The sequence below is a fragment of the Ailuropoda melanoleuca genome, chromosome 1 (assembly GCF_002007445.2).
Source record: "Ailuropoda melanoleuca isolate Jingjing chromosome 1, ASM200744v2, whole genome shotgun sequence".
NCBI lineage: Eukaryota > Metazoa > Chordata > Mammalia > Carnivora > Ursidae > Ailuropoda > Ailuropoda melanoleuca.
This window is the reverse complement of record NC_048218.1, coordinates 131455857-131480534: the sequence shown is the minus strand read 5'-3', so window position 1 is coordinate 131480534 and position 24678 is coordinate 131455857. Positions and strand designations below refer to the sequence as shown.

At 38.0% G+C, this 24678-nt stretch overlaps 1 protein-coding gene across 1 annotated transcript in view; it reads right to left on the bottom strand.

Moving 5' to 3' along the window:
* GNAI1 (G protein subunit alpha i1) overlaps positions 1 to 24678 on the bottom strand; it is an 84826-nt gene that overhangs the window by 59739 nt on the left and 409 nt on the right. The window contains exon 2 of the mRNA XM_011223692.3: positions 24195 to 24363. Coding sequence (XP_011221994.1) covers positions 24195 to 24312 — 118 coding nt within the window. The 5' untranslated portion in view covers positions 24313 to 24363. The remainder of the gene's footprint in view (positions 1 to 24194; positions 24364 to 24678) is intronic.

Genomic DNA, 24678 nt, shown 5'->3' with positions numbered 1-24678 from the left:
GCAAAAAAGGGGGGGTGGTTAATAGCACTGATTATGTATTATAAGGAATCTTATAATTTTAATGCTTTTCAGGGCCTCAAATGTAATTTAGATGAAGAGTTTTCAATCTTTATTTAAATATAAACCTTTTTCTTTTAATGCGGACTTGCAATGAAGTCCAATTTCCTATTTCCCCCTAGTTGGATCTATTCAAACCACAATGGTCTCCTCACTATTCCTAAATATACCCAGCATATTTCCGAAGCAGGGCCTTAGCACTCGCTGTTTCTAATTCCCTTGTTTATTTCTAATTCGATTTACTTAAACAACAAAAACAAAAAACAGATCACCCATTTCTCTTCCATCTGCACACCGACAACCACCAATCTGTTATCTGCATTTATGAGCTTGGTGGGTTGGTTGGTTGACTGATTGACCGATTTTTAGATTCTACATATAAGAGATCATATGGTATTTCTCTTCTTCTGACTTATCTCACTTAGCATAATACCCTCGAAGTCCACCCGTGTTGTCCAAATGGCAAGACTTCATTCTTTTTTATGGCTTAATAACATTCCAGCGTGTCTTTATAGCATAGCTTTCTTTATCCATTCATCCACTGATGGACACTCACGTTGTTTCCACATCTTGGCTACTGTAAATAATGCTGCAAGTAACACTGGGTGTGCATATATGTTTCAGAGTCAGTGTTTTCATTTTATTTGGATAAACACCCAAAAGTGGAATTGCTGGATCATATGGCAGTTCTATTTTTAATTTTTTGAGGAACCTCCATACTACTTTCTGTAGCGGCTGCACCAGTTTACATTCCTACCAACAATGCACAAGGGTTCCCTTTTCTCCACACCCTTGCCAATAGCTGTTAATTCTACTCTTTTTGATAGGAGCCATTCTGACTAGTGTGAGGTGGTATCTTGTGGTTGTGATTTGTATTTTCCTAATAACTAGTAAGCACAGTATCTTTTCAAGTCCCTGTTGACCATCTGTATGTCTTCTTTGGGAAAATGTCTATTCATAACCTTTGACCATTTTTAAATCAGATTGTTGGTTTCCTGCTATTGAATTGTAGGAGTTCCTTACCTATTTTGGATACCAGCACTTCCATTAGATATTTGGTTTGCACATATTTTCTCCCATTTGGTAAGCTTTTTCATTTTGTCAATGTTTTCCTTTGCTGTGCAGATGCTTTTTAGTTTGATGTAGTCTCATTTGTTTACTTTTGCTTTTGGTGTCAGATTCAAATTATAACCTAAGTTTTCTCTGAGGAGTTTTATGGTTTCTAGTCTTACATTCAAATCTTTCAACTTTTTTTTTTTCCAGAGAGAGTGTGCACATGTGCTTGTATGCAAGTGGGGTGGGGGATACAGAGGGAGAGACAGAATCTTAAGCACACGACCCAAAATGAGGCTCGATCTCATGACCCTGAGATCATGACCTGAGCCAAAACCAAGAGCCAGACACTGAATGGACTAAGCTACCCAGGCACCCATTTTGAATTAATTTTCATGAAAAGTTTAAGACAGTGGTCCAGTTTCATTCTTTTGCATGTAGCTGTCCATTATTCCCAATACCATTTACTGAAGAGAGTGGCCTTTTTCCATTGTATATTTTCAGCTCTTTTACCATAAATTAATCAATCATGTATGTTTGGGTTTATTTCTGAGCTCTCTATTCTGTTTCATTGATTTATGTGTCTGTTTTTATACCAATACTATACTGTTTTGATGACTACTGCTTTGTAACATGGTTGGAAATCAGAGGGCCTGATATCCCTAGCTTTGTTGCTCCTTTTCAATACCGCTGTGGCTATTTGAGGTCTTTTGTGCTTCCATATATATTTTAGGATTATTTTTTCTAGTTTTGTGAAAAATGCCATTGGAATTTTGACAGGGATGGCACTGAATATGTAGATTGCCTTGGGTAGTATGGATATTTTAACACTCTTAATTCTGATAATCCATGAGTCAAGAATCTCTACCTGTGTCTTCTTCAATTTGTTTCATTAATGTCTGATAGTTTTCAATATATAAGCCTTTCACTTCCCTGGTTAAAGTTATTCCTAGCTATTTTATTCTTTTTGATGCAATTGTCAATGGAATTGTTTTATTAATTTTCCTTTCTGATAGTTCATTTTTAGTGTAGAGAAAAGCAACAGATTTTTTAAGTTGATTTTTTGTCCTGTAACATTGCTGAATTTGCTTATTAGTTACAACAGTTACATACTGGAGTCTCTAGAATTTGATATGTATAATATCAGGTCATCTGTAAATTGCGAGTTTTATTTCTTCTTTTCCAATTTGATGCCTTTTCTTTTTCTTGCCTAATTGCTCTGGCTAGGATCTCTAATACTGTGTTGAATAAAAGTGGGAAGGGTGGGCAGCCTTGTCTTATTTCTGAATTTAGAAAAAAGCTTTTGGCTTTTCACCATAGCATATGATGTTAGCTCCATATATGGCCTTTATTATGTTGAGGGGGAATAAGTGTACTTAAAATGTATACTTGGGGATTTATTTCACCTTACAAAGGATACCTTAAATCCCTCACTCACCACTAGACCCAAGGTACAAGAACCTTCTCTTCTCTTGTTTTTTTTTCACTTCTTACAACAGGATACATGGCACATGATAAGCACACAGTATGTGCTTACAGACTATAACATATGTATTTAAGACAGGGGAAAAGTGTTTGGGAGAATTATGCAAATGAACATGGCACTCTCAACAACTAAGTCCTGCTCCAACAGTTCCTTGTTAAGAGATGACTAAGGATAAGCTCCAAGAGACTTGCCTGCTCCTACGTACAGAAGCTTTCTACTAGTCTACTCAGTGACAGTGAATTTTTTTTTCTTAAACATCTAACTACATAACTCTGTTATCATTCTTTCTGGAATGCCATTGCTACTTAAAACTTCAAAACCTCAATTATAATCACTGATCTTTAATAATAAAGACACCAGCCTACTCACTGACTTTGACACCTTAATGACTAAGAGTGCAAAGTCTTAAAAACTAGACTACATGAATTGTATTTAAAAGAAGGTAAGCACATAGGAGTTTTTGTTTAAACTTGATGAAATCATGTGATTTCAAAATAAAAACAAATACTCCTAACAATCAAATTGGGAATCACTAAAACCTTTATTGTAGATTTGGTGCACACACACACCCCCCAAAAATTCATTTTTACACTTTATACATGTCTGATAGAAATATAGAATTGAAAATTATTTAAATTGGCAATACTATCAAAGAAAATTTTGTTTCCTTTTCTACGTAAGAAAAAACAATTCAGTCCTGATGAAAATATCCAAACAGCAAAATAATTTATGTGTTTGATTCACAGCAACTCTGAATGGTTTGTTCTTATTCATGGAAGGAGACTCAAAGCATTAAATTTTCTTTTTACCAAGGAAAGCTCAATAATTCAAAAGTTTCATAATCCTACATATTGAGTCAATAATTTTGAAAAATCTCTGTAGTTTGGTTAGAAATACAACATTTATCCATTTAAAAATGAATTTTCAAAAGCAGGCTAAAATGGAATGAAAAATAACTGACCTATTTATTTTTTTATAATATGTAATAGGTATTTTTGCTGCAATATTTCTCACTAAAAACGATATCTCATAAAAATAACCTACTTGAAGAAATATTGTATTTGTAGCTTAATAAACTGTAAATCCAAGTCTTTCACACTTAGACCCCACAAATAATTCTGGAACACAGCCCAGAAAGCTTTGCTGAGGTCAAAGCTCTAGTTACAATAACTGAAATCTTTCTAAGTTCTTGCAACTGAGAGAAAATACCAATTTCAAAAGATATTTTATAGTTTTCTCTCAAATGTAAAACATACCCATCATTTGCTTTACTAAGAAGAAAACCACCCTAAACAATTACATAATAATTGAACTGTGTTCCTTGTCAACCATAAACCTAAATTAAGTTACTCTAGTAAAGAATATAAATCATGGTAGAGTTTTATTCATCTAAGAAGTACCCAAATAAAAAAATGAAAGTCCCAGATAATTTCATTCTGGAAATTAACATACACACTAAAGTCACAGAATCAGGTTTTAAATACCCCATCCCTGCCACTCTTTCCAGGGCAAATGCCCAAGACTTTGGAAAAGGTTAAAGCTTAATTCTAAAGTCCCTGTGCAATGAGTTCAATCCTACTTAACCATAGCTGTAGTAAAAAAATTTGCCATATTTTCACAGGGGCTTAAAAACACACACTTCACAAAACATTTACAATCCAGAACTCAAACACAAGACATTATAATCATAAAAATAACAAAATAAAGGTGTACCTCTTTATTGCTCTCTTTTAAAAAATCAGTTTAGTGAGTATAGAAACCTGATTTCTATAAAGCTTATGTAAGTTGGCTGCATGAAATACTTCCAGGAATTACAGTATAGGAAACAGAATAGGTGTCACAAAAGATTAAGAAGACTAGAACATTCTCTAAATGCAAGGAAAAAAAATATTATTTTCAGTTCACAATTTTTTTTTCTCTCCATCTTGCCCAAGGCACAAAAGACAGATCTCTTTTTTGTAGTTTCTGAAGTAAAGTAGCCAGACTTCTGTTTAAGGATGGTAAGACCATTAACTAATATGACCCCTCAAAATAAGCTGACCAGAAGCAGTCCTTTGTATATTTATAATATTTTAGCATTTTGGATGGAACAAGCAGTGTATCCGTGGCATCTTTGAGTTATTAATCACCTCACTCTTTTTCTTCAATTGTATCAGAGCAAAAATACCTCCAACATATTCCTGGTTAACCTGTAGAAAGGGAAACGGTCTTAACTTCAATTTGATGATGAAACCTATCAGTGTTCAAATACACTTCCAAAGTTATTAGAAAGATAGTGTACGAGCATTAACTACAGCTTCCTATTTCTTAAGATACATATATTATAATCAAAACCTTAAGCCAGGGATGTAAAACTGTGTATTATGCCTTTATCAAATAAAAAAAAATGCTAAATTAAAATGAATACTCGGGATTCTTTTTGAAGAGTACATCAGACATGACAAGCTTGATTAATTTAATCGGCCCACTTAGAGTCTCTGTCACCATCATGCTGCGGCCAGCTTGTGAATGATAGGGATATTTTTACACTGTGGCATCTTCTGAAAAAATCAACATTTTAGTTACTTTGTTTAATGGGGAAGTCACTGACATAGAAATAAGTATTTCTAAAATATAACAATCCACATTTATTCTTTGGTAAATATAGTTTGTAAGTATAATTAACTCTTTCTTCAAAGATTCAGAATAATTAAATATTCTGAATAAATTAATATATTCTTAAATATTATTTAATATTATTATTTAAAACTATTCTTAAATATTCTGAATAAATATATATAGGAATATATATATTTCATTTTTCATTTGAAATATTACAACCCTAAATAAAGAAGATATAAGAGATGAGACTGAATCTATACTAATATCAGACTAAATCCTGAAGTCGGTTTCTCTCATTTTTAAAAAACAAAACACTGACACTATTTTAATGTACAGGTAGGAGTTATTCTTCCTTTTAAAAAATCCAGTTAAAACACCTGATTATGTGTATCAGTCAATACTGGCATTTTAAGTTATAGTTATTAATTCTTTCAACATAAGACATAACCGTAATTTATTCAACCAACATTTACTGAATGTCTACTCCTTACCAGGCTCTGTCCCCCTAATGGAGGGAAAATACCCTTTAATTTCACAAATGCAAAAGCCCACTTAATACAACATGAGGATAGAAGCTTACTTTAGATCAAAGCAGAAGACAGTACTTGACAAGCAACATACCAAGAGGGTTAAGAACCTGGAATTTGCTGAGATGGACAAGACCTAGCCTGGCCACTTACTAGTTGTATAACCTTGGGCAGATTACAGGTCTATCTAAGCCTCAATTTCAATTTCCTACTTTGCAGCATGAGGTTAATATTACCTACCCCAGTTCTAAAAAACTGAAGAAACAGAGTCCATGAAAAAGAAATGAGAGGCAATGAAAGGAGAATGAAGAACATAAACATAAAAGCAGAGAAATCAACTCAATATAAACCTATCACCCTAATAATATTCTTGCTTGTGCACTTTAATAGCTGAGGGGCTGAATAGTTAACAGCTCTGAACCTGAAATTCAAGTGCCTCTCCTTGTAAGTTCAAAGCCCACCCCCAGCATTTATTCCTCCCATAACTAATGTTTCCTTCTGCTTTATTTTGCCACTAAACTCTTTGAGGGCAGGACCCATGTTTGATGCATGTTTGGATCCACACACTTGACCCAGCCCACAGCTGATAGTAGCTAATTAAAGATTTATTGAATGATATCTGCTTTAAGGTTCCGAGAGATTATCCTCATGTATAAATCCAGGCTACATGGTAGGACTACCACTGAGCTTTATGATTCATGATACACACAGATGATTCCTGAATGAGGCATTTATTCCAATGAAGGTGGGAGCATCACAAGAATGAGGGTTTTACAACAGCTCAATTACAGAAAGTGGAGGAGAGAATTGAGACATCTTGTGGCACTCAGTAGTACAGGCATGCCAAACGCAAAACCAGTCTCTACCGGATTCCTACCACAACCAGCACAGAACAAGCGATGTTCTTAAGAACTGTACACTTGTAGACTTGTAATTTTTTTGGCTTTACGACTGCTTAGAAGTTAGAAACGTATGATTTTTACACCTAATTACATGTTACATAATTGTATAAGTTAAGTGATAACACAATATATGTAAATCAATATTAGGAACCTGTAAGAAATATTTCCTCCTGGGGCGCGCCTGGGTGGCACAGTGGTTAAGCGTCTGCCTTCGGCTCAGGGCGTGATCCTGGCGTTATGGGATCGAGCCCCATATCAGGCTCCTCCGCTATGAGCCTGCATCTTCCTCTCCCACTCCCCCTGCTTGCGTTCCCTCTCTCGCTGGCTGTCTCTATCTCTGTTGAATAAATAAATAAAATCTTTAAAAAAAAAAAAAAAAGAAAGAAATATTTCCTCCTTATTAAAGACATAGATACTATTCAATTTTGACAAACATTGCCCCAAACGGAGCTCATAAACACACATGGGCAGGATTGGAAATTGGTAAGGATGGTAAGGTATTCCTAGAAAGAAGAACAGCATGAGCAAGGGTATCAAAGGTAAGAAAGCACGGGATGTCCTCTGAGATTGCCAAGGGACAGTCATGGGAAATACAGAAAGGCAGGGTGGAAGCCAAACCACAGCAGCTCTTGAACACCATACTAATAAACAGGGTGATATTCTGTAAATAACCGGAGCTACTAAAGACTTCTGAGAAATTACTGATAAGATCAAAGCTGTCATTTATGAGGATTAATTTAGAACGGAGGGCGGAAAGTGTGTAGGTAGGAAGACCAGGTAGGAAGGTGGTACAGCAGATTAATTTATGTGAAAATGGAAGGAGGAGGATAATGGACAAGGCAATGGAAATGAGAGTAAACAAGGCTTGGGAAATAACCAGATGTGAGAGCACAGAAAACGAAGATGCCAAAATTGCTATGAATTAGCCTATAATAACAAAAATTGTTTACTTATGAAATATTTCAGTCATACAAAAGTATTCAGAAAATAAGAAAACAAACATCTGTGCATTCAGCACCCTGCTTAAGATGAAAACATTACAGCACCCTGGACACTTCTCCCTCATCTACTTCCCTTTCTCCTTCCTTAAAATAACCAGCACTCCAATTGTGGTGTTTAGCCTCACCAGGCACTTCTTTATACTTCCGCTATATATGTTCTACCTGTAAACATGATATAGTTTTGAAGATTTTCTAACTTTATATGAATGTATCATAGAGCATATCATTTTGCAAACTGCATATTTAATTGAACACTGCCACTGAGATTTATCATACATTTAGTTTTTCTGTGTAATATTTCATTTGCATAATTGTATAGAGTATTTCATTTTTAAGATATACTCTATTCATTCTTTTGCATTTATTCACACCTGATGATGAATGATTCACGTATTTCAAATCTTGCTATTACTAGCAATATCACAAGGAACATTTTTCTCGCTACAACTACACTTTCTCTGGAGTATGTACCTGGGAGTGGGATTACTACAGCCAAGCAATGTGTATCTTTACCCAACAGGCTTCTAGCAACTGATGTTCCCACCCAAAAGGATATTAAAGTGGTCCAGGTCAGCATTTAGTGGTGTCTGATTCTGAGAGGCGTGAAATGGTATCTCATTTTAATTTGCATTTCCATCATAATAGGTGGTACATAATATGCTTTTGCCCCACTTTTTTGTTCATGGGCATACATCATCAATGTTAACATGAATGAATTAATTCATCTTGTCTACTACAATTTGCACTTTTTCCTTGCTGCTTAAGAAAGTCTTCTCTACTGCTGATGAGAAAGTTCTCAGGTTGTATATTCTGAAGGCATATATAATTAAATTAATATAAAAATACCATTTGTCAGTATCACTCAAGGCACAGTCACTGAGGCAACACCTTATGCAACTCAATCTTCTCACTGAACTTGAGGTAAAACAAGCAATGCTCATCCAAAAGCAACAACATCAAGAAGCACACAACAGGGGAAATTATATGCAACAAATATGCGAAGTACTACAGGGCAGGTTCTGATGAATCTCAAAATGGACCAGACTCACTTCTTTGGAATAGAAGGTCCTTCTGCCACCCCTTCGCAAATTAAAGTAGACTGCAGATTAAAGTAACAACGTGAAGCCATTTCTACTCATCAGTGTAGTACAGATAATACCACTGAAGGTGAGTGAAGCAGCAGCCTCACGTGCCACCTGCAGGGGTGGAAACTAGAGTATGTGGGGAAAGCAATCTAGCCGTACACAGCATCAGTCCTAACACAGTTCAAACCTTTTAACCCAATAATTTAAGGAAATAATCAGGAATACAGGCAATGATACATGCATAAAATACAGTCACCGTGGCAGAATATCTGATTATAAAATTGAAAGACCTCAATTTTCAACATTAGTGTGATTCAATAAATTATGCAGATCTATAAGATGGAATACTATGTAGGCACTAAACTTGAGATATACTGAAAATATTTAATAATAGGTAGATATATAAGCCACAAAAGTACATGCTTATATACATATACAGTATCATGTAAACTATTCAAAATACATAGAGAAAAGTAACTTGCTCAAAGGTTTATTTTCCCAAATGTTCAAAGAACACATGCAAAACTCAATAATTAGACAATCAGCCTTTGAAAACAATTAGATACTAGAACAAAAGAGAGCAATGCCTATATTTTCTTCCTATAATACAATAATGCTGTATATAAATAAGGATATTCAAGTTTCATCGAGGTATTAGTAACTTCTCATGTAAAGCTCAAGACTAAATAACACAAAGCATGGAAGACAATGAACACATACGCCGTTGCTGATGGAACAATCTGATTAAAAAAAAGCCACTTCATTGTTAAGAGGTAATAAATAAGCTATTTTTTGATACTAGATGTACAAAGGTTTTGGAAGCAGCACCAAACTTCTTTTGTTTAACAGACCCTAACAGCCCTTGCTTTCCTTGGCTGAGGAGAAGGCACCATGGCCCCGCACCGCTCTCCCACCACAGCTGCCTGGACCTAAGAGGACTGAGTGTTTGACCAAAAGGCAGCCCAATATCCACTTGCCAAAAGCTGAAGACTCCACAGCTGGGCACAAAAGGTGGGATGGGCAGATCAGAGTTGTCTGATTTTGGAAAACTAATTAAGAGTTTGAGGCAGTGAGTTGTATGAGCTGAGCATAAAACAGGGAGGAATCAGAAGGCTGGAAGGAAACCACCAAGGCAAGGCCATCAGCTCCAAAGCCAAAGGCACAGTCTTGTTCCCCACCCACCAGCTTTAAAGTTTCAGTGTTGGGTTTCCTCTGAGATGTCTGCGTCATAATACAACACTCCGTGCTGGAGCTAGCTGGAATAGCTCCTAACACAGAAGAAGCCTTACCTATAAATGGGGGTCCTCTTCACACACTTACCATACCAAAGGTTTACCACATTGACCAGCACAGTGCCATTTTTAGAAGAGAATAATATATAAATACTAAAGATGAAATTAGAAAAACAAAGTTAGGAAGAAAAACTTTGTGAATATTTTATGCCCAAGAAAGTTGCAGAATGTATCTTTTATGAAGTCTCTATACTCAAGTTATCACGCCACTGTTGCCTTAAAGTACAAAACAATCTTGGATCTACACCATACACTCCATTATTAGAAGAAACATATTCAGAGTAACAGAATCACTATATAATAACAGAAATGCTCCAGCTGTCTATGGACTCTGAGAAACAAACTGAGGGCTTCAGAGGGGAGGGGGGTAGGGGAATGGGATAGACTGGTGATGGGTAGTAAGGAAGGCACGTATTGCATGGTGCACTGGGTGTTATACGCAACTAATGAATCATTGAGGAAACCGGGGATGTACTGTATGGTGACTAACATAATATGATAAAAAAAAAAATGCTCCAGGGGAATGCTTCAATTTAAGGCACACACATATCCAGTTTTAGAATCTTAATAAAAGAAAACTAAACCTGGAAAATGCTGCAAAGGGAAATGATAGATACGTTATTAAAAAACCACCTTTCTTAAATCACAAACTACATATATGGGAAATAAAGGACAAGTGACATCTCTATATTCTTACTCAAAATAATCTATCAAATGCACTGAATATCTTGGTTACAAACTTATTCATATAATATTTAATGATTAAAAGTATCATAAATCTAAATAACTAATCTTAACTTTCAGAAATCCAGACAAACCATTATGCCAAATGATTTCTAGAATACCACGCAATTCTGAAAATATTAAAGTCGAATTCTCGACTTAGTCCCCGACTTAGTCCCCCATGTATATGGAGTCATTCTATAAAAACTTTACAGCATTTTCTACTTCTATTCAGAAAAAAATAAAAAATGAGTTGTTTATCTGAAAGACCCATTCTGATGCTTGAATTTTCTAACGGTTTTGGTTTTTTTTAAATAACATTTGCTCACTGGTGAGCAAAAACATACACATACCTAAATATAATTCAATACCTATACAAGTCTATGATTTATAAAGTTTAAGTTCTGCTGACTGGCTCTCCAAACATAACTGCTACTAAGAGTCTGTTAAGAGTTTTCTATTCTTCAGGGGCGCCTGGGTGGCACAGCGGTTAAGCATCTGCCTTCAGCTCAGGGCGTGATCCTGGCGATCCGGGATCGAGCCCCACATCAGGCTCCTCCGCTATGAGCCTGCTTCTTCCTCTCCCACTCCCCCTGCTTGTGTTCCCTCTCTCGCTGGCTGTCTCTATCTCTGTGCAATAAATAAAATCTTTAAAAAAAAAAAAAAAGAGTTTTCTATTCTTCAGAACTTCTCTTTTTAAACTGGTTACATTTTATATTAGAGTTTAAGTCATCTCAAATATGACTGCTAAAACTCCCATGGGCTACGCTGTTAGTTGATAACTTTTCAAGAAATCAGTCCTAAAATTCTAAGCATTGCCATGTGCACCATATAAATTATTTTGGAGTTCCTTACTTATTCCTTGCTCTGAAAGCTTCTGAATAGCTTTTGGCAAAAAGCAATAAAATTCAACCAATATATACAATACAACCAATATATACAATAGATGTATATAAAATGCAATCATCCAAAACAAACTTAAAATTATCTACTACAAAGGCATAGTAAGACAAAAGAGAGAGAGAAAAGAAACCCAGAACCCATTTTCTTAATCCTTAAATTTATTAGTAAACAAGCCAAAATAACCATGTTGTTTTTATCCTATGGTAAAACACTTAAAAAATGTTTCCTGTATTTTAATTAATATCAGCTTTCCAAAGATTGTTCCATTTCCAGATACCTAAATAATGCAGGCCATACAGTTGGCATCCATAAATATTTGTGGAATGAATTTACATGTTTCATAAGAACCAGGTGTCATGACTAGCTTAAAGTTAAGCCTAACCAGCAAATGAAAGCAGAAGTGATATATCATTTATGCCATATTTAATCACAAAATGTTTCATATTTTGTAGCACTTCTCAGTAAATATTAATGTAAAGGATAGTTTTCTAAGATCAGAATTGCCTTTTAACGGCAATGGAAATCATGTTGTATTTGAGGCCAGATTAGGAGATGAGGTTACATAAAAATAGTACGATCAATTATTTCAAGACCAATGACTATAAATTTTCTCAGAGTTTGCAACCATCCTTTATTTACTTCTGAGAATGGAATGTCATCATGAACATTACCAGATGAAAATGTTCATAAAAACATATTTATAAGGTCACATTCAACCTGACCTGAATAATCATATTATCAAAAGAAGAAATCCACTTTTAAAAATTTTGCTAACTACACAGAAGATTCATTATGACTAATTATAGTTTTTGATCATTCTCCAGGAAGTGCATGTTTCCATGCAAGATAATATCAAATACTTTTTCTCAAAATGTGCTACTAAAAAACCATTTCAAGTTAACATTAAGAGCTTAAATATTTAAGTGTGATAGGCTTTACATATGCACCTGTAAATATGTGTATGTATAAATTACAGTGAGCTCTCACTTTGTGCAAAGCACTGTTTTAAATACCTTACAGATGAGGTTATGTGAGATTTCATGAATGTGGCAAAGATGGGATAAGTTTTGAAAAATGCTTATCCAACGGATAAATAGAAAAGATCCAGGAGGATCACCTACTCTAGGATTCTGCTTCCCAAATTACGGACCCGCCTGGGGATCAGTAGCAAAGGCAGCCCCTGAAAGCCTGGGAGAAATACAGACTCTCACGCTCCATCCCAGACCTAGAATGAAAATCTACATTTTAAAAGATGCCAACTTATTTCTATGCATATTAAAGTTTAAATTTAAGAAGAGCTGCTTTAGGTAAATAAGGTGAGCATATTTGGACCAGCAAGAATGGAAAGAGCAATAGAGGATGTAATACTGAAAGTATTTTGAAAATTACTGATGTGTTTTTCCTCCTTTGCATTTACATGTATAATGGGAGAAGAGGCAGACGGGGTGCATTAGTGCCATCGAAGGAAAATGGATGAGTACAAGTGGTTTACTTTCCAGGCATCGCATGGCAGAGGCCGTAAGCCTGGTAGCCATTGGGTCATCAGTGGCCTAATGGCAAATGCGGAAGGCAGCTAGGGATGAGAGAGGCCAGGAGACACCTCTATCTTAACATCCCTCTGTGAGCCACAGTTTCAGAGGTGAGCGGTATGTCAGAGAAGATGAAGACACTGCTCAAGGCAGAGGGCCTAGGTGAGATCCTGGGAGAAGAAAGTCACCGAGGCAGGAACACATCCAAGCAGCCTGACGGAGCAGTGTGGCTGTGCGTAAGGAACACCGGAGGTCATCTCTCCGCGGCATATCGGCACCACTGCAAAATGGATAGGACCTGTAATTTTCCACATGCTTGACGTGACCAGAGAAAACAGCGCTCAGCGTAGCCAAGAAAGAGTCTGGCTACCAGTACTGGCTCTATGGTGATGGGTTGCCCAGGAAAAACAGGGATCAGGGGGTCCACAGCATCCATGAGACACAAAGGAGGGGCAAGACCATAAGAGAAACCATCCTGGCTGTAAACAAAATGAGCCATAACAGACCAATAAGCAGTGGATGCTGGCAGGTAAGGGGAAAAAAAAAACTGGCTGCCAGGAACAGGGTACCGTGGAAGTTAATGAAGAAGTCCAGAACAGTACTGGGAGAGCCAACCCACCAAGCCCACGCGCGCGCACACACACCCACCCACCCTGCCTAAACAGAGAAGGCATGCGCAAAGGGTGGCGGGAGACAAAAAAAAAAAAAAAAAAAAAAAAAAACCACACTAAAAAAAAAACCAAAAAACCCACACAGGAATGAAGGGAAACCTTAAGTTCAGTGTTGCCGGATGATACAACGCAATACAGAAAAATAAGCAAAATATTTAGAAAACAAAGTTGATGAAGCTTTTGCCTAACTGAGTGTAAAAGCAAATAAGAAAACAAGATCAGTGGTGCCACCAACTAAAAGAGCGGCAACAGAGAGAAGGAGGGAGTGGTTGGGTAAGTGGGTGAGAGATGGCGCCTTCCGTTTTGGAATATCGTGTTAATAAGGTAAGTAAAGTAAGCCTGCCCTCAACCCTCACCCCACGAGACTAAGAGGAAAACTACAGCCAACCCGGGGTGCACAGGATTCACACAGACAATGTGCTGGTTAATATGTGCTCACAATAAAAAATTACTAGAAGATATGATCTACCTACCATAACACAGAGTCAAGATCCTACAAGTATGTGAACCGCAAGAATTTTATATAATAAATTTTTCACAAAGAGACGATAAGTATGGTATGATGAAAGTAACTTTTTTAAAAAGCTACAAAATAGAAGAATAGAATAATAAACTATTTCCAAAAGATTAGAGTTTCTAGAAATACAAATATTACTAATAAAATTAAAAACTCAATATGTTAAAAGGCAGATTAGTTTGTTGCTAGATAAGGTGAACTGAAAGATATATAAGTAACACAAAAAGATAAGGAGATTAAAAAAAAAAACTGGAGAAAAGTTAACAGACAGGAAGTTAGAATGAGAAGCTTGACCTAATTATAGAAGAAAATCCAGAAGACAGAGACTAACCATAAAATAGTCTCTCTCTAAAAAATACATTCATATGGATTACATGAGTGCCTGTTTTATTTCTCAATATTCCTATATAATTGAAAGACAAGTTTTTTAAACAAAAAGTAATTTAAAGAGTGAATGGAAAGTGAAAAGAGTAAAAATGGGAACGCAGCCTCATGTTTTGAAAAGTTTAGATGGAAAAGGAGAGATTAAAAGTGATTTAAGGAGAATATGGACAGTTTTGCTTGGATTTTATTATTTTTAATGCTGGGCATCATTTCAGAATGTTTATGGACCAGGACGCAGGAGTCTTCAGAGAAACGTGAAGATGGCAGAGAGAACCAGGGTGGATGGAAGGTTCTGGAAGGCGAGAGAGGATTAATGAGTGGGAGCCGGGGTGCAGCACTGGCCTTGAGGAGCACCACCTCATCAGTTCCAGCAACTTAACTGACCAGACGGATGACTGGTTACAGTCACAGCACGTCCCTTGCCTAGAATTCTTGATCTCATTGCTGATTACACTGACTGCTCAGTTTGTGAAAACTCAGTAGATCAATTTTAAATTGCACTGAAATAAATTCAACTCTTGAAATTAGATTAACTTCAGAACTACCAATAAGAAGGCAATTTTCTTCTAATTCCTATTATAGTGATCTTAGTTAGGTGCCATGCTTCTTAAATATCATGAAAGGCTGTCAAAATAAAAGACATGTGCCCAAAGAAAAAAATACAATATAGATTAGATAAGTAAATTACTAGGAAAAATTTTAAACTGTGCCTTAGAAAAGCAAAGTAAACAGAAGGAATTCCAGGTAATTCAAGGTTAAGTCTTCAGAGACTCCTCTGAAATATTATTAAAAGAGACAAATACTATCACAGTCAATGCTTCATTGTTTCTATATCAAGGTTACTACCCCTTCTCAAGAGATGCTCTTTCTCTTTTAAAAGTAAATTCACAGTAATTTGGGAGTTTTATTAGGAATCTGTTTGAGTCATCAGTACAGAAAGTTTCAAAAAGATTTTTAATTTTGGGAGAAGTAATCATAAATTCGCCAGAGAAACAGCACATTCATTTGACTCAACTCAAATAGTGTTTCATAACTTACACTAACAGCCTTGTTTTATTTTCAAGAAAGATAATAGGAAAGTTTGCAGGAAATTATTACATTTATCCTAAAAATGGGTAATAAAAGGGAGAGAAAATTACTTTTCCAATCTGAAAGTTTTCCAATTACTTAAAATCCACTCTCTCTAGAATTCCTAACATAGTGCAGATATTTACCTGGTCTTTTCCCCATGGGGATACTGTTAACAGAAAGCCAAGTCCCACAAGGAAGCCATAGTTGGATCAGAAACTAGTAATTAAGATTGATTTTATACTTCTTGATATCTTTGCCATGTACATACCCTTTGCTAAGAAGAGCCAACAAAAGGTTTTAATATCTATGACCATAAATGGATCAGACTGGAAGGAGACAGAGAGGGAGGGCTGACTCCAAAGTCTCTGAAGTATTTATCATAACAGCTTATATTTATTAAGAACTTCTGTGCCATGTACTATTCTAAGTACTCTGGATGTATTAGCTTACTTTGTCCCCCAGCCCTATGAGGTAGGTACATTTATTATCCAGAATTTATAGAAAAGAAAATTAAAGCTTAAAGAATTAGGAGAAGCCGCCCCAGATCTCCAGGAAAACATTTTCCTGCCAGAGTCGTAGGTCAACAGCCTTTCCCTGTGTAGAGTCTCTGGACAGAGCTAAATAAACCTTGGAGGGCTTAAATTCCTTCTATGTGGAGACCCTAACAAAACTAAGTTATACATAGAAAAGTCTCTTCTAGATGGCAGGTCTCAGAGCTTACAGCCAGCCAGGATCAAACAATAAGCTCAGAAATGCATGGAAATGGACAGATTTATAAGCACAGTAATTTCTGAGAGGTATGTGAACCTGCACCCTCATCTGTGTTCAATAATGAAGACCCCCAATGTTAAAGTTCACCTCCCTTAGTATCTATTATTATACCATTTCTTCCCTATTTGCCATTATAAGGAACTACTTTTACGGATATATTTTATTTCTGTAAGTAAATCACAAATTTTCTTAAGGATCTGGTGAACCTAAGGCATAACTCAAAACCAAAAATATACAACGCACTTTGCAAATGCCACCAATGATAATTCTTGCCACATAAGGACAGGCAAGACATAAAGAACAGACTGTGGGCAGTTTCTGAGCACCCTACTGGCTCCAGAAAGCCAAAGTTACAATCTCATTGTCCTGCTGTGAAAGACAGGATTGTGAGAATACATTTGATGCCACGTCATATGACTGCATGCATTTTAAGAAAGCACTCAAATAACATGTGAAATAGCAATACAGCAATCCTACTGAAAACAAAGTGTCCCAAAAAAAGGAAATGTGTACAGAATACGCAAATGTAAAAATCACATTTCACTCTACACCTAATTTCCCAAGAGTCATGATATCTTTCTGATCATGCAACAAGAATTAGGTACCCTAAATTAATTCCAGTTTTTAGAAGACTATGAGTAATAATGTGGTAGGTTTTAGTTACACCAACCAGCAAGATATGAAAGAAATAAATGAGAATACACTGGGTGGAAACGCATTAAAATTACCCAAGGCACAAGAAAAATGTATCAACTTTTTCACTTTAAAAGATTATTAGTCAAAATTAATGTTCAATAATTAATTAAACTAGTCAGTCATTTAATCAACATTTATGGAAGCATTACTCTGTGCCATTAGATGATAAACAAGTCGGACTGGATTCATGCTCTGAGGAAGCCAACCCCACGGAGAGGCGCAACAAAGAATAAAAAAGTAAATGCACAAGATGATTTCAAAATGGTGTAATTAGGAAGGGAGAGGAAGGAAGACAAATTTAGACTAGATGGTCAGGAGAAACTTCACTGAAGCGGAGACAAACAAAAATAAAAGTCTCATTCTTTAACACTATGTCTGGAGTGAAATACCATGGGTTCAATACGAGGCACTAGAAACTGGTGATTTTGCTGTTACCATGATAGTCACATAAATTGCAAAGGACTGAAGAAAATGAAATTATCATCATTCTGCATGCTCTAAAGTTATACATGAAGTATCAATGACGCTGACACAAAAAACACTAAAAATGAGGAAATGGCTTTGGAATCAAGCAATGGGCAGAGGCTGAAATTTTGAGGAACAAGGTAGAAAAAACCTGGATCGCCCCAACGTGCTATTAGAAATACAGATGTTAACACCTATATGAACATATGTTAGAGAAAACTACACGAGATCTCAGAAAATATTTTCATTGCCATGAACATGCTGCTGACAGACATATGGACTTTTCACGGTGCTGCTGGCAACGACTTGGATGGAAAGGAGGAACGCGTTATTATAAACTAGCAGAAAGGGGGTCCTTGTTACCTTGTGGCAGAAAGCTTAAGTGAATTACGTCCTGCAGTTATATGAAAACAGAAGGTATAAGCTATGTACTTGGGTATTTAGATGAGAAGATTTCCAAGCAAACTGTTGGAATGTGCAAGCTGTTTTCTTTTTTGCTGGTTATAGTACAACAGGAAAAGAAAAAAGATAAATTAAGAGAGTCCAAAATGAAAGAATGCTGTCAGGTCCCAAGAATTCTCCAGGCAAGAAACCGGCTGATAAAATTACTAAGCTGCAAACATGTGCTTCCTGTCATTAAAAAGGAAGGGCGGAGTCTAGCAGGATCACAGAGGATTCTTCCCAGGTCTTGAAACCTAATGTAGTCTGGACAGTGCAGGGGACCGGATGACTCCTTTTTTCGTTCCACCTTCTTTCTGAACAGGAAGATCTATAACCAATACCCTGTACTTGTCCCACCATTTTATTATAGCAGCAGGTGACATGTTTTCATGTTTCACAGGTTCACAGGTAGAGAGGAATTTTGTCCCAGGATGGATAACACCCACGATCTCACCCAAACTGAGTTCGATGATGAGATCTGGAGGATGGGATTTTGGACACTGTGCTGATGCTGTGATGGGTTGAGACTGTTGGAGATGTCGGGATTCAGTAAATGCATTTTACATAAATCTTTGGCAAACGGGGCAGACTGTGGAAGGCTGAATAATGGCCCCCAAAGATGCCCATGTCCCAATCCCTGAAGCCTGGGAACATGTCACCCTACACGGCAAAACAGACTGTGAAGATGTGGTTAAGACACGTCTCCTAGGGTGAGGTAGTTCTCCTGCATCATCCCGGTGGACCCGATGTAATCACAGCATCCCTGGAAGTGAAAGGACCAGCACAAGAGCAATGGTACATGAGACTCTACCAGCTACTGGTTCTGACGATGGAGAAGGTCCCATGAGCCAATGAGAGCAGGTAGCCTCTAGATAGAGGCTGGAAGAGGCAAAGAAACAGACTCTCTTCTGGGACCTCTAGAGGAAAATTAGCTCTGCTGACATCCTGACTCTAGCCTGGTGAACCCCATTTTGGACTTCTGACCTCCAAGGAATGTAAAGTTAATTACATTTTACATCATTTAAAGCCACTACATTTATGGAGCAAACATTCACTTTAAAATTATGTTTGCCTTATTTCTGCTCAAGTTTTTAATTAGTATTTAACAAGTTATGACAGAAGGCAGTCTAAGCACTACAAGATTAGGTGCTGTTGACCTTAGTTCATACAGCTCACATGCCATCTGGGATCTGAGCTTCCCCAATGTCACACTGTGGGAAGTCACACATTGGATAACTGCATATGCCAGAACATGTGACCAAGAAATATGTGACCTAGAAGTGCAACAAATACATTCAGGTCCTCCCATGGGAATCTGTGGTAGCTTGAACTTTCCAAGGCTGAGGCACGCATAACACAAACATGAAGACGGTGGTTGGATGCTCACTTTTTGTTTAAAAAACTATAGCAATCATTCTCAGTTTTAAATAACATCTCCCACTCAGTCCTAGAAGGTAGGCATTATATTTCCAAACATCTTCTACTAAATCCTGTAACACAGGCATTATATTTCCTATCACTGATAAATTTAAACAAGACTCATGCTCTTTATGGTTAAAAGAGGCCAAAAATAAGATTACAAAATGAGATCTGTACAGAAGAAAAAAAAATTAAGGAATGACATAACTACTGCAACATAGCAGACTTTCCTCCAATGAATATCTACAGTGATTTTCTCTAATTTCTCAAATAATAAAAGAACTATGAAAAGTTCTCATAAAAATCAAAAAGAATTCTTAAACCAATCTGCTTTTAGATACCATGTGCTTATTTTGGTCATCACACACTGTTAACATTCCTTTTTGGTTTACTTTGGTTGGTTGGATAATCATTCCCATCAATACTGAAAATGGCAAAGTATATGGTTTATATTCTAGGTTACGTCCTAATTCTACACAAGGTATTAACATAATTAGGAACTAATTAAGCACGTGACAAACTAAATGGTTGTTAGGGATGGATACAAGCACAACTTAAAATGATTCTGCCCCTAAACTGCTCACACTAGTCAGAGAAACAGGAAGGGCACACGGCTAAACAACACTAGAAACCAGAGCGCAATATGCTTTGCCATATGCCAACTGCTTCTATCTGGAGGAGGAGGGTGCCCTGAGGAGAAGAGCATAAGGATGGAGGGAAGTGAGGTCTAGAAGAAAGTTTTTATTGTGCAGGCAATGGAGAAGTCAGCAAAGGTTTCTGAGCAAGGAATTAGCATGCTAGGAAGAGTAGGCTAGAGGCAAAAGACCAGAAGCTGGAAACCTTTCTGGAAGTAGGCTGCCAGAGAACTTGAAACTACAAATTTTAAGAATGAGAAACAGAAGATACAGAAAAATCAACCCTTTCCAAACACACCGTAATACCACCTGTAGTGCCTATCAAAGTAACTGTTAACCTCAGGTAGGTGAGTGAGAGAGAAGCACAGAACCCATTTTGAAATACCAGATCCCTTTATTCAAGGAAATGGGCTTTCTGACATCTCAGATTCTGAGCCAATGCTAAGGAAATAGCTAAAGCAATGCAAAATCCAAAGTCCTGCAATGACAGAATTTCCCAACGAAGGAAGTCACAGGGCAAGTTTAAAGGGAACATAAAGATTAATGATGTATCTTCTTCAAGAGCTGGTTGCTGGTAGAATGGAAAAATATTCACCAAGCAGAAGAGATCTTACCCCTCACCACATTTTCACTCAACCTATAATATTTACAACAGGCTACAGAAAGAGAAAGGGTGTGGATTTTTGTTGTCTGTGAGGATCAGCTGGAGTGGAGAGGGTAATGAGGTGGACTAAAGGAGATTCAAAACTCAGGCTTAGAGTGAAATGATTTACGGAGAATGGATGAAAGCTTTACTTTTGTATAATCTAACCCTTTACATCTTTGAAAATTATAATATTTAAGAAGTACCCATCTCACTGAAAAAAGAGCCAAAACCTAATGATACAGCCCTTAAAAAAATGATAAACTGTAATATCCTCAAAGGTATGACAATAAAAAATGTTTTCCCCTCAGGCAATTAGCCATCTATAATGGAAAGAAAACTTTCATTATTAAAGTAAGTTTTTCTATCTAGGATTATTATTCTCATACCAACACATGAAAACTAATCCTAAAAACTTGAACCACTCAAACCCTGACCTAATTTCCCTTAGGTCAATGATTAGACTAGGTCCTCTCTTTTTTAAGGCCTAACTCACTGTTCCTAATATGGAAAGTGAAATATCGCTGATTTAAAAAAAAAAAAATTTAATTGTAACAGACACCAGCACCAAAGTTTTTACTAATATTGTGCATCTCATACCTGAATCCCTCAACCCAGATGTCTAAAAGACAATACATATATGCCTCAAGAAAAAATGCAATATAATGAGCTATTTAATATATTATCTTAAATATACTTTGGATGCTTTTTTGCCTTAAATGGAAAAAATTCATTTGATAAAAAAAAATAATTGAAGAGGAAGATGACCTGATATAAATGGAAGTGACAGTGGTTATGGATTACCTAGAAAACCATTTTGTGTTTCTAGTTGATTCAGTTGTGTTTCACACGGAACGATTTCATCGAGCCACTCACACATATGACTTTAAACATCCAAAGAAGAACCAAAGGTCAAAACTTCACTGCTAAAGACAAATTAGGGGAAAAAAAATGTTTTGAAACATTCCAAGAATAACATTTATGAAATAAGCCAGCATTTTGTTTATAGGAACTAGAGTGCCGGGACCCTAGGCAAAAGGGTAGAGGAGGAGTAAGACAGATAAGGAGGAAGAGGAGGGAGAGCTGGGCCAACAAGACAGGGGTGCGAAGAGATTTCCGTAGAGAGGAGATGCAGAGAAAAGCAAAACACCAAAGCTAGAAAAGACAGATGAAGGAATTCAGTTACCTAAAAAATATTACAAATCGTTCTGAAATCTTTCTAACATTACTAGTATAGAACAACAAAATCTCGTAATTTCCTCTGAAAATCATGACTCTGCTACACCTTCCTCATAACTCTCACTAAAGCTGGTTGTAGAGGTGCAACTTTTACTTCTACATTATATATTCAGCTATACTTAATTTTTAATCTAGGCTCTCATCAGAGATTAATTTTTACCCCCCCCCGGGGACTTTGGGGACTATCTGGAGACATTTTCAAGGATCAAAGGTTAAGGGGGCTGCTCTTGGCATCTAATGGGTGGAGGCCAAAGACCATCCTACAATGCTAAACATCCCACAACATACAAGAAGCCTGCACAACAAAGAATTACCCTGCCTAAAATGCCAACAGCGCTAAGGATGAGAAACACTGATCTCTTCTGAATATAGGCAAAAACCAACTCCTCTGACATTTATCCTGGTCCATCTCTCTCCAACAGACATCTAATTAAAGCATAAAACAACATCAGAGGACTCATTTTTCAATTGCTTTAAACATGGTGGATGGCTGGCTCAAACTAGAGTCACACTAAAATACACTGAAGAATACATCAGAGGAGGAGTGCAGAAACTGCAGGAAAAGAACTTTGTAATCTTCCTTCTGTTTCATTTTTGTCTCAAGCACATCCACATCAGAAGAGAAACATCTACATGTTTCCATATCAAGGTGTGTCGCTTCTATGCTCAATACACTAAAAATACACTGACCCAGGCAAAATATTTCTTATTAACATAAAAACTTAGGTAAACAGCATTAACTGAGAAAGATTTATGTTGGGGGCAATAGTGAAGAAAGCCACCCAGGTCTTTAAAATGCGAAGTTATTTCACAGTTTGCTAGCAAAATGACTCAGATCATTATTACTTTTAGTCATGCCAAGTTTGCTGCTTCTAAGCCTACTAGTAATGGAGAAAAAAACCCACCATTTTTCCTGCAGTCATTAAACCAATGAAACAGAAGCTTACTGAAAACAGGTTTGTGCAAGATTTCTCTTATTATAACTGTTCTAAAACAAAAGCAATCGCTGGAAGTGCAAATGAAAATTCTGAGAAATCTTTCACCTGCCTAAATAGCTATAGAGTGTGTATGTTGGGGGGGGGAAGCAAACAAAAAGAAAACCCTAATTCATAAATCTAAAACCTTACGCTGTGAATATTTTCCTAATGTATGTCCTTCAGTCAGAATCCTGGATTACTCTTTTTTTTTTTTTTTTTTTTGGTCTCTCCTTTCAAAAAGCTGGAGAAGACCTCCACATAGCGTTCCACCAAGAGAACAATACTAAGAACAAATAAAAGCCTGGCGTGTACCTGGCAAATCTCATTCATCAGAAACCGAGGCAGCTGGAGAGAACTGTTTTCCGCGTGACCCTTTTGCACCTTTCACATAGATTTCTCCCTTCGAGTATCTGCCTTACCTACTACCGGAGCAAACGTTACCCAACTTTGATGGTTTCCACGTCTCCACAGTAATAAAAAGCATACAGCACAGCCTACTTCCTTGGGCAAGGTAAACATAATCAGTGCTCCTTTTACACTTACTGAGTCGCCATAGGAAGTTAACAGGAAGGACACATTTCGATCCCACGGAACCTCACAAAAGGTGCACTAATTTCACAAAGCGAGGCACTCTTGACATGGGAAAACCACAACCGCGATGCGACACCTCGTACGAAGGGTTTTCAAGGGGGGAGGGGTGGTGTGCTTTCCCCGCCCCCCCCCCCTTGCCGCGAATGCCCCCTTCATCTTCAGAAGGCTGAGCTAACTTAGAGAAACCGGGCATACTCGCGACCCGCTCCTCGGCTCCTCGCGGGGCCCACACCAACGCCTGTGAGTGAAGTGAAGCTCCCACCCTCCCCCCCGCGGGCGAGTCCTCACCCGCCAGGGAGGAGGGAGGCAGGGGACCAGGGAGAGAAGCACCCGCTTCGGCTCTGCACCGCACCGGCCCCGCTCTCGCCCGGAAACCATCCCCCGGCGCTACAAGACGCGCTCTCGGCCGCTCTGGGTTCCCAAACGCGAGCGGCCCGTAGCGGCCACTGCGGGGCGCGGCGCCCAGCAAGCCGCCCGACCCCAGGGCCCCCCGGGACGCGCCTGGCCGTCCTTACCGAGCAGCAGCAGCTTGACCTCGCGCGCCGCCTTCTCGCCATCCTCACGGAGGTTCCGGTCGATCATCTTACTCCGCTCCACCGCCGCCTTATCCTCGGCGCTCAGCGTACAGCCCATTGTGCCAGGAGCGAGAGCTCGCCGCCGCTCCCTCCACGTCCGACGCGCTGCCTTCAAGCACAGGTGAATTCTTTCTTTCCGGGCGCGGGCGTTCGAATACCTCCCCACGCTGGCCACGAAACACCCCCACCCACTTCCTAAACGGAGCGAGGAAAGCGCTGTCTGCAAAGGAGCGAGTTGCACCGCGCGGCTCTTCCCCGAGGCCGGGTTCCGCTCCTGCGTCCCTCAGCGCCCCCGAAGTCCCAGGTTTTCAGGCTCTGGATACGGTGGCTGCCGCCCTCCCGCTGGTGGCCGCGCCGCAGCCTCAAGAAGCCCAGTGGAGCTCGGCGTCCGCGCGCCGCCGCGGCCCCGCCCCTGCCCGCCCCC